This window comes from Rhamphochromis sp. 'chilingali' (assembly GCF_963969265.1).
Source record: "Rhamphochromis sp. 'chilingali' genome assembly, chromosome: 11".
Taxonomy (NCBI): Eukaryota; Metazoa; Chordata; class Actinopteri; order Cichliformes; family Cichlidae; genus Rhamphochromis; species Rhamphochromis sp. 'chilingali'.
Genome location: NC_137938.1, coordinates 33,694,436 through 33,712,100, shown reverse-complemented (window position 1 = coordinate 33,712,100; position 17,665 = coordinate 33,694,436). Strand labels below are relative to the sequence as shown.

General features: G+C 39.6%; 1 protein-coding gene and 1 long non-coding RNA gene across 2 annotated transcripts in view; one reads left to right on the top strand and one right to left on the bottom strand.

Moving 5' to 3' along the window:
* The window catches only part of thsd7ab (thrombospondin, type I, domain containing 7Ab), a gene marked incomplete at its 5' end in the record, with an annotated part of 205,505 nt that overhangs the window by 19,055 nt on the left and 168,785 nt on the right, over positions 1 to 17,665 (bottom strand). The window contains 3 exons of the mRNA XM_080895569.1: positions 101 to 183; positions 1,837 to 1,935; positions 5,473 to 5,646. Coding sequence (XP_080751695.1) covers positions 101 to 183; positions 1,837 to 1,935; positions 5,473 to 5,646 — 356 coding nt within the window. The remainder of the gene's footprint in view (positions 1 to 100; positions 184 to 1,836; positions 1,936 to 5,472; positions 5,647 to 17,665) is intronic.
* Positions 4,581 to 7,855, top strand: LOC308405133. Its single transcript, XR_013973278.1, has 3 exons — positions 4,581 to 4,756; positions 5,481 to 5,635; positions 7,681 to 7,855. It is a non-coding gene; the product is annotated as an uncharacterized lncRNA (long non-coding RNA).

Below are 17,665 nucleotides of genomic sequence, written 5' to 3'. Positions count from 1 at the left end.
TTTGCACAGACATTCATCCAGGAAAGCTGTGCTTTAGGGTTTAGGAAAATTGCTCTTTTATTTTTGAGTTTATTGTGATATGAGGACAAAATCCACTCACCTCGCTGCAGAAAGACTTTGGCATGAGGCAGGGCGGGTCACAGGAGCTGTTGTCCTCTGGAGGGTTCATTGGAGGACAACCTCCTGTGAAAGAGACAACAGCATCAGATTGAGTACATTTTAATACGATCACACGAGCACAATCGGTTCGTCTCCACGTTTAAAACGTAACACTTGGGGTTATTTCACAGCATGTACTTTCATCTGCAATAATAACTCAGTAAATCCAATGTTTCCAGGTTTATTTTAAAAACAATTTTATGTGTTGATGTGTTAAACGGAGATGAAAAGCTGTACCGGCTTGCCATCGCCCACCACCTTAGATCAATATAGAAATAAGCGCCTAGTTTTTTTTTTTTTCTTCAGTTATATTTCTGACATTTTGTGTAAATTTTACCTCCTACATAAAATTGCCACCAATGGTTTAGGCTTACAGTTGAGCTTAAGAGCGGCTGCAACCTCCAGTTTCTCACTTTAAAGAAAAATTCAGCTGCTCTATTTATTATGCACACTACTGTAGGACAGTGTTTTCTGATCTCTTCTAGCTCGAGACCCCTTTAAAGACGACTAAAGCGTACTTGCAAGTCCTTGACAACAGTTTGATTTCTTAAGCTCAAACATAATGTAATTTTAATGTTTTTTTTTTTCATTTTATTTATAGATGTGAAGTTGAAACAATTCTAATCAGTTGTGTCATTTAATAAGAACACATCCAGGAAGTTATAATCAAAAAATGTAAATATAACAACATGGGCATTGAGAAGTTGCAGTTAGTTTTTTTATTTTATTTTATTTTTTAGGTTTTTTGGGATAAAAAAAACACTTGATAATAAAATCATCAGAACAAATAATTATAAATGTGATCATTAGTTGCAGAGACTCCAAAAACTAAAGTCAAATGGTTAAAAAAATTGACAAAAAAAAAAAGAAGCAATTGAACCTTCAGCAACTCTGCTGCAGACCTCCAGACTCAAAGTAGAGCAATTATGCTTTTTCTCCCCCATCCATCCATATTTTTATTTTATACTAGAACATTTTTTTTACAAGACTGTCTGTATAATGGTCATAATAATGCTTATTTCTCCCATACTGCTTCAAAGAGCTTCAAAGCCATCTACTTGTCACTGCTACGCTGATGATACACAGATGCGCTTCTCTGTTGAGACTAACAACCTCAGCAGCCTCGTCTACCTCAGTGAAAGATTTGATGCTCGTACTTAATAAAAAAATACTAATATTTACTAATGTTTCAAAATTCCTCCACCTCAGTCCTAGCATAACTGAGCTTGTTGAATGAGGTCAATCATGTGATCGGTCTGCTCATCAGAAATGTCAAATCTTCTGCTAAAACAAAACAAACCTTTGTATTATTTTGGCCATTTGAATTTTGCATTCGCTCTTTTTTTTTTTCTTTGATCTTAAGCAAAAATCAAACCTTTAATGTTCTCATTTAATCCAAAGGTGAGCACACTTTTGAGGTTGCAACTCCTAAACAGTCCTCCAAAGCCCACCAGCTCAGCTAATCTGTGCGGTTTGTTATTTTCTTTTTACTTTTTAAGTTATTTCTAAAACAAGCTGTTTTCGCTCCTCTCCCTCAGTCAGCTTTCTTCTGATTGTCTGCCCTCTTTAAAAAATGGGGTTCAAACAGCGGGTGGGGGTCATTGCTGCTGTGCTCACAGACAGCAGAAGCAACTGTGTGAAACAAATGTTTGGAGCAGCTTTTTTGGAGTTCCTTACCAGTGACATTGAGTCCATCTGAGCGCTGACACCAGATCAAAGGCCGAGTGGAATTTGGGCCAATGCTGCTGAACCATTTGTACTCGAAACATTCACCTCCTGAAAGCAAAACACAAAAACAGTCAACAACTGTGAAGGCTGTACTGAGTCAGGCAGTGGTGACCATTAATCATATGAGAGACACCAGATTAATAAAGCAGCTGCTAAGTTGTGGTTGTATAATAGGCTGCTGACACATAATATGACCGTGTCGTCTCAAAAGGGTCCAGTTCAATGTTTTAATCTTCAGTAAGAGCTTTTGCTTAATGACTTTTTATCAGTGCTATTATGACTTTATCAATATCTCCATCAGTGCAGTAAATGACTGTATTTCCCTGCGGAGTCCTGTGTCATCAATCATCAGTCCAGCCAATTCAGCCAGAGTAAATGAACAATTTAACCTTGAACAAAAGACAGAGCTATTCTCCACAGACGTGGGTACAGTATCGCTGCTCCCGTCAGTGGTACGCCTCTATCTGCCGCCGTACGGGATGAATCCTCTGCGGCTGAGAGGACTTCACCTTTTATGTACTTTACTCTTCTCATTTCTCTCTTTCTTCCTTGCTCCGCTAGAGCTGAAGTCGTTTTTCAAACGTGTTAAGTTATCATTGAATCACTCACTTCGGCTGGCACTTCCCACCATCTTTTATGAGCAGACTGGAGTTGTACTACCACAGAAACATTTCTCAGGAGAAGCGCAGAAGTTTTTTTTTTCTCCTTTTTTTCTGGAGGCAGAAATAATGTCAGTAGTAGTCCCAGATATGAGAATATCTGTAAGAACTGAGAAAGGCGATGGATGATTTTCAGCCATATTAACTGAAAAGAAGAGTAATTATATTCAAGCTTTTTAAACTGACTGCATTTTCAATCACTTTCATATCAAACTGTGCCAATTGCACACATTCACTCTACAGTGGCTGCTAAGCCGCTAAGCGAGGTGCTGTCTGTACCTGGCAAAATCACGGCACCATGGTCACTAATAAGAGGGGAAGTTAATGTCATTCAGGTTTGCTGGGGCGTGCTTTTGGCTGCTCCCTTAATTCCCAGCAGGTCACTAAAGCAGATAGATCCACATATTTGATTTGGCACAGATTTACACCCTCCCACTTATTCAGGGTTGGGGACATCACTTGGAGTACCTTCTTGTGACATCCTGAAACTGGGTTTGTAGTCTCCTCCCACTCTTGAATCAGGCTCTTTGGTGTGCAGTGCAAATGTCTTAACCACAAAACCATCTTTCAAGCTTGCTGGTTGTGGGCCGTATAAAATCTAGTAACACTTTTAAACCACCATTCATTTTTAATAAATGGATTTTCGTGTTCATAAAACCTTTTTTTTTTTTTTACTTCTAATAATGAAATGATAGGCTCCTGCACACCTCTGCTACCCTGAATTGGACAAGCAGAACAAAAAAAAAATGGATGAATATTTTACACTAATTATTGCTAATGGTAGAATTTGTTACTTTTTTTTTATCTTTAGTGATATAATTATAGCTTTGCAAATAACACATTTTATAATGAGATAACATTTAGGTGTGCAGGATTAACTTTGGCACATGTGAGGATATTTGAACCCAAATGTTCCCTTAATGGACCTGAGCAGTTTTTGATGTACAAACTGAACCAATCAGCTGGTGGTGATAGAGCACTATAGCACTGAAATAAAGTCTAACGTGTCTTAAACCCATTATGTACTCTATTTACTTACTGAGATTTTAAACTTGTCCAAAGTTAAATTTGTAATGAGGACTTTGTGGGATTTAACAAACATAAAAAATGTTTATGTTTGAATGCTTAAGCAGAAAAATGTTGCAAATATGGATGTTTCTGCAAATAAGCTGCAATGGCCACAAAATCCCTTATATATGTGTTCAATCAGGCAGCACAAAACAAATCTATATCACCACAGTGTGCACAGTGAGCACCCAACATTATTGTTGCCTATTTATCCATCCATAACCACTTATCCAGCTAGGATCACAGTGAGCCTGAGTCCATCCCTGCGACTTTGGAAGAAGGTTGCACTCTGGACAGGTCGCTGGTCCAGCGTGGATACGGATACTTTCTATCTCTGGTACACTAAGAATACCAGAGATATAAAGCCAGGCATTGGCATTGCAGCCAATTTAGAATCACCTATTAAACTAACATGCCCAAAATGAACAAACGATCTCTTTATTGCAAAATTTTACCAGCTTAATGAGATGATGAATTCTTGAGCTACAGCCAAAAGTGAATTTTGCGAGATGAGAATGACCTTTGATGAGTGATCAATAAATCTACTGAAGAAAATCCTTCTAATAGTTTTGAACATAATGAACGTGTCGATGAGTCTCACATGTTTCTGGTTTCCTGGAGAATAAATGTAACTCCAACTCTGATTTTTACCTTGTTATAAATTCAGATTCAAGTTGCAAATTTCAAATTTAAATGCCTACAAATGGAGGGACTAGTGTTTCATTAAGGTTTTGCTTTTACGTCTCTGGAGCTGCTGAAAAGCAGTGAGCAGCTTTGTTGTTTTTGTTCTTCAAATTATTGTGATTATTGCATTGAAGTAAAAGTGCTGGCCATTCTGTCAATCTGCGTATACTGGAGACACAAAGCACAGTAAGAATCACTATACTGTAAAACAGAACGACTTTAACAGCAGAACAACAGTGTTGTTTTTGTTTTTCTCAAGCCTGGAGCCTCACATCAAACCTTCCCGTCCCTCCATCCCCAGCCTCTCTTTCTCCATCACCGCCTTCTCCTTCCCTGCCTCCACTCTCTCATCCTCCTCCGCCTCCACTAGTCTTGGCTCCCCCCATGCCTTGAGTGAAGCTGTGAAACCAGGTCATGCTAGCGAAGACTGCTGTGGGCTGTGTACAGTAACAAGGGAGGTAAGGGGGAATTACAGTACACTGTGTGTTGAGTTTTGTCGTAGTGATTCACAATGCTGCATCTAATGGGTGATTAATGCAGCAGAGGGAATTGCAGAGATCACTACTGTAAACGAGCATCTGGGTTTCAAACGTTTGAAAATCTGACTCGAGAAATCCCATCTGGGAGAGCACCAATTGACCCGGCATAACGGGAAAGACAAACAGTAGCAGTTAGTATCTTTTTCTTCTCGATTGTGTATCGGGCATGATAGGGAAGCAGCCCACTGGTTAGCACTGATGCCTCCCAGGGAGGAAAATCTATGCGACTCCTGTGTCAGATCTGTCTTTCCCACAATGTCAGCATGTTGTTGTTCAGTAGGTTTCTTTCCTCTGACAGTCCAAATGCAGAGAGATAGAGGCCTAAACAGCCTGCGGGTATGACTCTGAAAGTAAGTGTCTTTTTGCGTTAACCCTCTGATGCACTGACGTGCTCTCCACTGCCTTCAACCTTTCACACCCCGAGACTGACTTCAGTTTACCCTCGCCGTAAATATTACGAATATGCGGATAAATAGAAGGAATAAATGCATCAAAGTTTGGAGCTGCTGGGCTGCAGCAAGCTAATTTGTATTCATAGAAAGTTCACTGTTCAAATAGACTTTGCTTCTGTTAATTTGTCAAACTTTCTGGCCAGGAGAGGTTGAAGCCGTCATGTTTTTCAAAGTGTTCTCCACCTGTGCAGGGCTGAGACTCCCACTCCTGGTCAGGACAGAGCAGCAGGTTTTCAGGCTCCTGGGCGAGCACGGCTCGTGAGCGGACCTGAACCGAGGCAAAGTCGACGCCGGCCTCTTTGGCGCAGATGTTGACGCACGAGCTCCAGTCTGACCACTCCATCAGGTAGCATTCACCTGCAGCAAAGAACAGACAACACGTGTCGCTTTCCTGTGACTGCTTCACTTTAAAAGGAATTCACCTTAGACTCCATTTAATTAACAGATTATTAAAACAAGCAATGATTCATCAAAAATAAAAATAATTCCCACTTCCCTTAAAAAACAATGAACTTGTACTGCTTATGTTTTTATTCTCTGATGTACATTTCTGGCACATTTTAGAGTTAGAAAACTACCTAAACACACAGAGTAATATCATCATTACATCATTCTTCATCTGTGAAAATAAATTCAGATTAACAGATAAAAATCTGAATTACAAGGTTACATTTATTTACTGCTGACCAGTCAAGTGGTAATTTGCATCCATGGCATTTTATGACTCTGGAGAACGACCTGGGGCTACCTTTACCATCTCAGTGTCTAACCAAATGTAAATGATGTCACAGTCTATGACATCATTCGTTTTTGGCAAGAAAGTAGATTTTTTGTGCTTTTATGATAAATTGAACTTTTCGCGACCACAAGAGGCGCCCCCTGCTGGCCATTAAAGGTAATGCTGGTTTAATGCTGGATGCACTTCTTTGATCTGGAAACCATCCCCATCCTTTATGCACAGTCCAAAAAATTAAACCAGTGCAGAGAAACTACTTCCATCTGGCAGCTCATCTCTGTTATGTGGATTTTTTTAAAGTAACTGCCAAATGACCTGTGCAGTATTGCAAGTTATGACCTTGAGCCAAATCTCGAATTGTTTTTTTTTCCTGTAAGGCCACGTGCAGGATCACATCCTCAGGCAGATGGCCCTTTTGGTATATTTTGAGTGAAGAGACTAAAAGGTTACTATGTTTTTGCTATCTGGGCCCTCGACCTGCCTCAGGCTGAGGCGGACAGGATCAGTAATATCTCAAACTTCAGCTCCAGACTTCACTCCTCACTCCAGTGTTTTGTCTTTCATTAAATGTTTACTATTACTTTAGTTTTATTTTCACTCTCTTATTGAACCTCGACTCATTTTGACTGTAAAAGCTATAGAAAAATATCTGCATTGCAGCTTAAGTGTGGGTGTCTGCAGCAGAAATCTGATCTTTCTCTTTGGCAGCACAGAAGTGACGCTTTACCTGTTTATCTCTGGATGATCTGGGTGAGATGTGTGCTGCAGAGATGCATATAGAATATGTATGTATATTTAAATATATCATAGTCAAGATGCTTTGAAGAGTTTAGTGAGAAGGAAGGCGCGAGTTTGAGATGCAGGGTGGCTTGGTTTTGATCATAGTTGACAACTGCAGCTTATCAAACAGTGGGGGGAAACAGAACGTGGGTCAAAGGTTGCAGTGCATGAAAGTGTGTGTATTTGTGACTGTGGAGATGCAACCTGCTTAGATTCCCATGCCAGTCTGGGTCTTGCACAAGCAACTCCTTGAATTTCCTCCCAAATCACACTACAGTACCTCCCTGAACAGAAAACAGGCTGTGCTTTTGATTGCTGTTTGATACTTCAGTGCTCCTGCAGTTTGGCAAAAGAGGCTGGACTGACTTGTTATCTAGGGCACCGTTTCTCAGTGTTTTCCATCTCAGGGACCAGCAGCCATCTGATGAGCGCTTTTTTTCCCTTCCCAAACGGAAAAAAAATCCCACTAGCGAGAAACACACACCACACTTAGAGTATAAAATTAATTCAAACTGAGATACTTTAAAATTAGTCGTGGGTTGAAACAAGGGCTGCATGTTTCTTCCACTGTATTGTAGAGATATTGAATGATGAATGATCAACGACGAGCCAAAATAGACACACAGCACTTTGGAAATGAACTCCACATTTGTATTTTGTCTCTTGGCAGACATGAGGAACAATAATCCCCCCTTCAGGGACTGCTGACACTGAAAATAACAGATTTATGTTTAAGCTGCACCATGTGAGAATACACTCCTGTTATCTGGCTCAATCGTAAATTGGGGCTTCGGTTTCTCATCTCTTCTTATTGAAATGTTGTAGATTTGCCCTATTTAACCAAAAGAAATGCTCCTGTTCACTTCTGTGTGCAGCACAATATGAAGACTGCCGCTTCACAAAATGAAGAGCACTGCTGTGGACGTGGGAGGGACAGTAAACTGTTGAACCTGCAGACCTGATGGACAGATGGAGTCCAGCAGCTGCTGGGCAGAGCACACCTGTCTGCTATGCTCCACGTTGCAAAGCTACATCAAACCCAGCATCTGACAAGCCTCCATCACCAAACCTGAAAACAACTCATCAGACGCAAGCTTTTGAAGTGATAATCCCATCTGTGAGATTTTTTTTGCTACAGTGAGGGGTGACATCTTTGGCCCTAAGCTGACATTCTGCTGTTTTTGCGCTGCGGTGCCGAGACATCAGCTGTCAGTCAAAGAGTGGTCAACAGGCTCCTGTGAAGGCTTTTCTCCTCAGAGGTCAAAATATCCAGCAACACGCGCTTTATATAGAACGGTTTTATTGATCAAAAAATACGTTTCAGCTCGTAACCTTCACAAAAATATTACAGAAAACTATTTAAAAGGTAGAAAAACTATAAGAAACCCGCCCCCTTTTTAAAATTTTATTGGTATACAGAATTTTTTTTTTAACTGTAATGACAGACATAACTGTTTGAAGATGTAGAGACAGATTTGGTTACATCTCAATCCTCGTGCTCAAATTAGAAACAATAACCATGTGACTAGAAAGGATTAGCATTTCATCTGAGTTGGTGTTTTTTTTCCTTTTGTGCCTCCTCATCTCCTCCGTCCTTCTGCCCTGACCTGGAAATCTATCTCAGTCTCAGTGAGAAGACTGAGGAGACAGGGGGGCTTGCCGGAGGAGCTATAACCAGGTGTTTTTTTTCTTTTGTTGCTGTGCTTTCACCTGTGACGCATGAAACAGAAGTGCCACAAAACTGAAATGTGCAAATCACGTCAAAGGGGGGGGGAGTTCCTCGTTTATTTAAGATGTTGAGCGATGTGATCAAACTTTCTAACCTTCAGTTCTTTGTGTAAATGTAATAAATAGTAGCACTAAATTTAAGTTTTCGTGACATTGCTATGGTGTGGCTGCTGACATTGTAAATTACAGCAGAAGCACAAAAGGCAGCCGAAGCAGCCGGCTCACACATTACATTTACTTGCCGTTGCTTTAAAATGCAAAGCGAGAAATGGAGGACGTACCGATAGGTATACTCGAAATATTACACTTTTATTTATGGTGCAATAAATAAGCTTGTGCCCTGCAGTGTGTGAGCTGTTGATTTCCCCCCCTATTGTTTTCAACCCAGCACCTTCGCTTTGTTGTTGTGGTTTTGTCTGCATTTTTCTCGTTTCTGTAGTAGAAAAAAATACCTCTTCAGACTTTTATTTAGTTCCTGCACCTTGGAAGTAAGTGAAGTTTTGCCAGAAACTATTTGTCTGTTGTCTTATACTTTGTTTTGATGACTCCTTTTGTAGACAAATGGTTACTGCTGCTTATGTTAAATACCCACTTCTATTTACTTCCAGGAAAAGTGCTTCTAGTGCAGCAGGAAAGGACCCACCACTGGTGAGGCCTGGGATACCCAATCTTGGCTTTTAAAACAACACTCTGCAGAAGTGTTTATGAGCTGTATACATCCTACAGCTGTGTTCTCAGACTGCTCGCAAGGCTATTAGGCGGCCCACGTGTTTAGAATTTATCAGTTTATTTCCATACTGCAAAAATTAGATCACATATTTGGGACAAAGTTTTGTTTCCTAACATAGCAAAATGTGTACGAGACTGGATTTATTGCTGATTAATAATGTAACCATTAACACCAACACACCTAAATGTTAATAAAGGTTGACCTCTATTAAGAGACATGGGCAACTTTTCCCTTTTATGGATAGTTTATTGTGACAAGTGTGTCACAACAGCAAAGCTCCTAGTTTATGGGTATTTAAGCCCAATGATAAAATACTTTAAACATGCAGAGTGGTGTATAAGTTATAAAGGAGAGGGAAGGGAAAGCAAGCTACTCAACTTCAAAATACCCAGTGTGTCTTTTCTGTGCTCTATAAGAACAACTTTGGCACTGGACCTAATTTAAATCAAATGTAAACAAAGGGATTTTAAATTAACCGGTACTGTACACATACAGTAAGAATAAACAAAATTCTCCCCCAGTTTTTGATTGCTGCTAAGCTCTACGACTTTGCAGATATTTCATTTTAAAAGCCATCCAAGAGAGGAAATGGCAGACCGTGCCCTTTCAACAGCTGGGAAACATTTATGAGAACATCTGTCCAAAAAGTACTAAAGTTCATTGACAGTCACAGTGAACAAAAAAGGGCAAAATGCATCAGGCTATAAATACTTAATCAGTGTTTTATGATATAAATAAAAGTGTCAGTGTGATAGGGCATGGCTCTATTGTTACAAGGAAACCTTTAAAAGCTGAGCTCTACATTAGCAGCAACAATCATCAACTATTTATTAAAATGATCAAATCAACAGGAAAATATACTAAATATACATTCACTGGCCACTTTGTTAGGTACACGTGTTCAGCTGCTCATTAACACAAATGTTTAATCTACTAGTCACATGGCAGAAGCTCAGTGCATTTGGGCTTGTAGATGTGGCTAAGACGACTTGCTGAAGTTAAAACTGAACATCAATTTGAAGTGACTTTGAATGTGGTATGGTGTATCTGAGAAACTGTTGATCTGCTGGGGTATTGCTGCACAACCACTGGAAAATGGTCTGAAAAGGTCAAGGTAGGTCAAGGTAACTTTATTTATACCCATAGGCAAGGTAAATTTGCTTTACAGAAAAAATGACAGCATTTGGCATCCCTTTAAAAACACACATACCTAGTAAAGATATAAACCTCACTGTGGCACATATATAGTAATTTTAATATTTCGAATCAAAAACAGTTCTTATTTAATTCAGTGACAGCAACGGGGACAAATCTATTTTTATAACGCTTTGTCCTGCATCTCGGAAATAGAAACCTCCGTCGTGAGGGAAGAAGCTGAAATTCACCCCTTAGAGGATGGGAACCATTTTTAAGGATTGATAAAGCCATCCTCTGTACCAGCTTAGAGTACAGGGACGCTAAACAAGACTGTGGCTCACCTATCAGACGGCTGGACCATCTCACTATCTGATTTAGAGAGTTTTTCTCTGTGACAGAGGTCTGACCAAACCATGCCACCAAACAAAAGGATAAAACAGACTCAATAAAAAAAAAAGAAATTAACTAGCGAGCTTCAGTTCTCTGGGTGTGAATGGCTTGTTCACATCAGGGGTAAAGACCAGACTAAACACACAGAAGGGCAACAGTAACTCAAACACTTGTCAAAACCAAGGTATGAAGAAGAACATCTCTGAACAAACAACACGCCGAAGCTTGAAGCAGGTCAGCTACAGCAGCAGAGAGTTGTTGTTAACCATGTCCAACCCTTTATGAAGGATTATGTCCAGTGTTACAAAGGGCACTGTACTCTGCAGCAACTGTGTGATGCTTGCTGAATATATGTCATAAAGAATTAAGGCAGCTCTAAAGGCAAAAAGGAGCAGAACGTGTACCCAATGAAGTGGCCGGTAAGTGTATATTCCCAGTTCCTTCTTCAGCTAAAGGAAATAAAGCATTATAACTATGAAAAACCATTGTTTTGTCACTTTAATTAGGCAAACACCGCAGAAAAATCAATTTTAATGACTATGCTATGGATTGTGACTTTAAAGCTGGTTGGGCTGAGTCTTTTTTTTTTTTTTTTAAAGGTGGCTAAATCACACCCTGACTGCTGGACTCTGTGCACTAACCAGACAGGAATAAAACATTCAAGGTCCTATAGTAATTATACAAAACCTTGCATCTGTGTATAGTTTAACATTTCACAGGTTTTGCTTTGTTTGGTCATATATCACATAAATCACAACAGATGTCCAGCACAGCATAAAGACTGTGCAGAGACCTAATCAGTCACCGAAATTAAACAAGTCATCCTGTGCGGGTCGACTGTGGGCTGACACTGCCAGATTTGTGGGGTTGTTACTCGCTGAGGCTACCCATGCTGAAAATGCATGTGCACATGGCACACTAACGAGCGTAGTGTGTAAGCATCCTCCAAAGCTTCAGAGCCTCGGTCTTATTTTTGGTACACTTGGTCTCGCTCTGCTTGATAACTATTATGTTAGGTATGGCTGTCGCAATATCACATTTTCATTACATAATTATCATGGCCAAAAACATAAAATCCAATTTTGGTTACATGTTTAACATGTGGGATAAAACCAAGCTCAGAGTCAAAAATAACACCCAGGTTTTTCACTTGTAGCAAAGGACATAGTGAAAATGCCTCTAATTTAGACAAGAGTTTCTCTCTCTGAGCCTCAGGACCGATGATTAAAACTTCAGTCTTGTCCTGGTTAAGCTGTAAAAAGTTTTCTGCCATCCAAGATCTTATAGGTTGTGGAATGATCTACCCTTGCATGTTAGGCAGGCCTCTTCTCTTTCTGAATTTAAAAGTCTTCTTAAAACATATTTATTCGCTGAAGCCTTTGGCATTGATTAGAGGGGTTGACTCAATTTGTTTTAACATGTTTCAATTTATTTTAGTTTTTTAGTTATTTATTTTATCTTATCTTATCCTCATTTTAATTTTCTTTACTTATGCTATTAGCATGTACAGCACTTTGTGAACTCTGGTTTTATGTTAAAGTGCTTTATAAATAAAGGTGGTATGTATGGTATCCAAGATCTTATATCTAAAATACAGTTAAAAAGGACATCCATTGGTCTGGTGTCATCAGGAGACACGGAGATGTACAGCTGCGTGTCATCAGCGTAACTGTGGAAGTTCACTCCATGCCTCCTGATGACACTGCCGAGAGGGAGCATATACAAATTAAAAAGTACAGGGCCTAAAACTGACCCTTGGGGCACACCACATGTCATTTTATGGATCTTAGAGGAGCATGTATCCATACTCACCATAAAAGTTCTGTCTGAGAGATAGGAAGTGAACCAGTTATGTACAGCACCAGAGAGGCCCACCATGTGTTTCAGTCTGTTTAAAAGAATAGCGTGGTCTACTGTATCAAAGACTGCGCTTAGATCCAGTAGCACCAGGACTGAGAGCTTTTGGGAGTCCCAGTTACATCTAAGATCATTTAGAACCTTTAGGAGAGCAGTCTCTGTGCTGTGGTTCACCCTAAATCCAGACTGAAATATCTCCAGGATCTGTCTATCATTTAAAAAAAAAAAACATTAATCTGAGTAAAAAAAAAAAAAAAGTTTTTCTAAAATTTTACTTAAAAATGGTAAGTTGGATACAGGTCTGTAGTTATTAAAATCATTACAATCCAAATTGCTCTTCTTCAGAAGGGGCCTCACCACCGCCGTTTTAAAGGCAGCAGGGAAGACACCCAACGAAGAGAGCAATTCATCATGTATCATATCCATAAAGTGTTTTAAAAAGTGAAGAGGGGATTGGATCTAAAAGACATGTGGTGGGTCTCACTGTGGAGAAAACTTTCTTAACCCTTGTGTGGTGTTCGTATTTTTGTTACTCAGCCAGTGTTCATGGGTCTGGTGGACCCGCTAGAGTTTTGGCTTTCCAAATTAACACTATCAAACAATTTTATGTTAAATTACTCAACAGATGTTTACTTCATCCCAATTACAAGACATATGAACAGCAAACATGGTTAATTTTTTCCCTTTACCTTTGTTAGATCACATTTATGAATTAATGTGCTTCTTGTTTTTCTTTTATATAAAATGTTATAAATAAATCAGTTATAATCAAGTGGAGTGAGTGGAAAGACACAACACATTTACACGTGAAAAAATAATTAATTGTTTAATTTTTCTTTTGAAAAAAACTGAACACGGGTCTCACAGACCCGAACACCATACAAGGGTTAAGGTTCTCAGCATTAACCAGGACAAAGCTGTCCAGTGTCTCCTCAGGTACAATCGAGCCCTCAGATGTGTTTAAAATCATATCGCGAGAAGATAAAATATCAGATCTGATGGCGCTGATCTTTCCCCTGAAGTGGTCTGCAAACTGCTCACAGAGCGAGTCTGTGGGGGTTCTTTGGGAGCTGTTAAAATCAGGGTTAAATAAATGATATATGGTGGAAAAGAGGACCTTGGGATTATTTTTGTTATTACTGATTATTTTGGCGAAGTATGAATTTCTTGAATTCCTTAATGTATTATTGTACATTGTTGCTCGCAAAGTATTTCATGGTTGATTGCATTTTTATTTTTCCTCAATCTCCTTTCTGCGGCCCTGCAATTTCTTTTGAGTTTTTTGACTCCTTTGTTTCTCCAGGGTGATGCATGTTTTACGTTAATCTTTTTAGTGGTGAATTGAGCAACGGAGTCAAGGCTTTTCTTCAGTTGGCTGTTAAAATGATTAAAAATAAAATCATAGGGTGCAGGTAAAATCACAGGGGGGCATTCGTCTAAAACCTTGGTAAAATTTGCAGCCACTTCAGAGGTTAGATAGCGAAAGTGGTAAAATGGTCAAATAAAATTTGTTTGGTGGTGAGTGTGTTGTTGGTTAAAGATGCAGTCCCACCACCTCTCTTACCACTTCTAATAGAAAAAGAGAAATTAAAATTTGGTGGGAGGCCTTAGTGAGAACAACTTGTGCATCTGAACCCAGCCATGTTTCAGTTAAAAATAAACAATCAAGTTTATTATCTAAAATTAAATCATTAATAATAAAAGACTTGTTCAACAGAGAGCGGATATTTAAAAGTGCCATACTGATTGAGACTGGTGGATTTTTGACAGTAGAGTTCAATGGATGTTGACATTTTTGAAGGGGTCGGAGGTTATTAATGTTTTTGGAGTTACTGGATCCGAGTTCACATCAGGGGTAAAGACCAGACTAAACAGAGTTTTGTGTATTACTGTTAAAAGTGGAACAAATATAGATGCTGGGACCAGAGGGACATCAGTCAGTGGCGGACAGATCAGCAGGTAATGTCGGTTTGGTCTAATGTTTATAAGCTAAACTGTAAGCCATCTTTGAAAACAGCTGTGACCAGCAAAGCTTTGGACTCTTTCACATGCTCGAGTTACATTGGAAGGATTTAGTGGGGTTTGCCATTTTGAATTCTTTCCTGAACTAAAACCTTAACAGAATAAGGAGTAAGAATAAACAGTACTGCACTTCGAACTCTTTGCCGTGTACATCTAATTAGCTTACGGCCTTAAATAGGAGCCACTTGTCACTTCCAAATCATTATTCAGCTAAGTCCATTGTGAGATCAGAGGTTATATTAAAAAAAGGCCTGTTGGTCCTGGATGCAATCGAGGTCATGGTATGATTAGTTCCTCTCTCCTGCTCTTTATTGGATTTGGCTAAGTTTACAGCTCCAACCAACATAATCAGGGATAACAATACACTTGGCAAACTCATTTATTTATCATCCCAGAGTGCTGCCTTCAAGTAATCAGGGTGTCTACAGGTATAAGCAAGCAATGTAAGACTTTTTAATGCCACTTTAAATGAAATTTAAGACCAAAAGGGCAGTTCGATCGTTAAGCGTTTCCAGGCACCCGCTTTAACCACCAAGAGTAATTGCGGATTTCCAGCTATTTCCCGTTAAACTTGATCTTTCCATTTTTGTAGGCTAATGAACAGGCTGCCTAAGAAGGCATTCGTCTTTATCAAGAGGATGCTTTTTGCCTCAGATCTGTTCTCTCACAATGCCCCACCCTGTATCTAGTGTGTATTTAAGTGTGTACAAAGCCACTTTTGTCAGTTGGAGGAGGAGATTTGAGCCCACTAGTGAAGCTCGTGTTGCCCTTAATGCCTCAATAAAGGCCTTATTTGTTTCTCTCTTTTTACTCATGGGTTGAATTTTCCTGACCTTTTATTGTCTGGACTTATTTAACAATTTTAAACGGCGTACATAAATCAATTCGAGCAGCCTTTGTGTATGAGATGCACCATTTTAGCTGGCTCATGCCTCTGCTGCTGCGCCACGTTTCACCCAAGCCTTTCTTACAATCAAAACACAAATACATCTTCAATCTATTCTCCTCTTAATCAGCATCTCCATTCATACGTGAGGTGAATAAATGAATAAAATCTACACGTCTCCGTACAGCAGATTGTGCAGTCGTATCTTGGCTTGCCATTTTGTCTTTTTATTTCAAGCCCTGAGGATCTTTTGTTATCTCGCCCACACAGATTATTGATTGCACCTTTTTTTTTTTTTTTACTATTATTTTATCTCTCTCACTGTATGTGTGAGTGTGTTCAAATAATTTTTACTTCTAGGTTTCTTTGCTGTACAAATGGAATCAATTGAATTGTAGGGGTCACAGCTTTCATTTAGATTCTCCTCTCTGTCTATTTCACTGGAAGAGCAGGTGGTCCAAATATTTTGTGCGTTCCACATGAACCAGTTCCTGACGGCTGTGCCTCTGGCTTGGCCGGACACTTCAACATACTAGCAGGGCTTTGCTCTGGGGAGGACTGTGAGCGATCGCCCTTTGACTGTTGTTCTAACGATAACCTCAGCGTGTTTTACTCTTCTCGTGTGCTGCGAGAGGTGAAAAGAAGCAGCTGTGACTTACAGCTGGAGATAGATACCTTGTGAAATTGGAGAAAATGATAGAAACTATGAAGTGAATCGAAAACCCACACATATGCAGAGTACAGCTGTCATGATTTGAAAAAGCAGAGAAGACAAGAGTGCTCTCTAAGCTGATGCAGGCGATGAAGTAGAGAACCCAAAAGTAAATGAAACTCCCATAAAAAAACACAGTTAGACAAAGCTTTGGTCATAATGTAGTCCATTTATTCTGACTTGAGCTATGCTGCTGCTTCTCATTTTAGAGGTCATGATAGATAGTGAGCTCTGTTAGAGTTTCGAGGTAATGCTGAGACCAAACCCACACGCAAAAGACCAACTTTCAGCACCTCAAATAACAACTGCCAAACACATTTAGGCATTTCAATTCACTTGGCTTTTAAACGTTACAACAAAGCTTGTTTTAATGTGTATTTAAATGCTCATAATGGCTTCCCTGTAGTATACATCAGACTGCTGAGAAGTGTCGACTGTGCTGTGTATGGAGAGTGACTTGTTGAAGCTGAGAGCAGCGACACAAAACAGTTTCAGTGTCCACATGCGCCACTTTTAAACACTCTGTGCACCGTCTTACAAGCACAGCTCCTCTACCATTTTTTTTTTTAAAATGCTGATGTCATAATTCCCACCCCTTCTTGACTCTGATTGGTTTGTGAGGAAGAAGTGACGTTACATAAATTGTAAAAGCTGAACGATGAGGGTGTTTTTACACTCGGAGCAATAAGCATTGATCACATTGAGCTTCATAGGATTTGCATAGAAAACTGCTCTGTGGATTAAAGCCTTAAATCACTGCTTTAATAGACAGGTAATGAAGACAGATAATTAGTAAACACTAGTCTCAAACACCTTCTACAGATATGATGATGTATGAGCATGTATTTACCTGAACGCTAGATTAACTGACACATCTGTATCAGCATCTTCAGCGCATGACAACCGATCCAAGTACTCAAGTGATGTTGATGTTAGCAACTATTGCTATTTCTAACTTTGTCTCCTGCTAGCAGCATCTGGGGTTGAAGTGCTGAAAACTGCAGCTCCTCTGGTGGCCACTTGAGGCTGACGCCAAAAGTGTAGAGTCCCCGTAGGCTCCTATGTCAAAATGCCCAATTTCACAGATATGAAATTAACATGTTCACAGCACACCCCTTCATATCAACTGTCCAGGTAAAGTTTGGCCTCTAACTGACAGATGTGTTATTGCTGTCTGCTCGGTCTCACAGCTAGACTAATTCCAGTCATTGAACTGGACCTCCTGTTTGCAGTGTTAGTGCTTTTGGGAGTTATTTTAATGAAACTATCTGAAAAATATTGCAGATTGCTGTGCGGTATAGCCCTTCCAGCACTAATTAGCACTGATAACCGTCTGGTTTAAAGTTGATTACTCCTGGATCCAAAAGAACAACCTAGCAACAATCTAAATGCTAATAA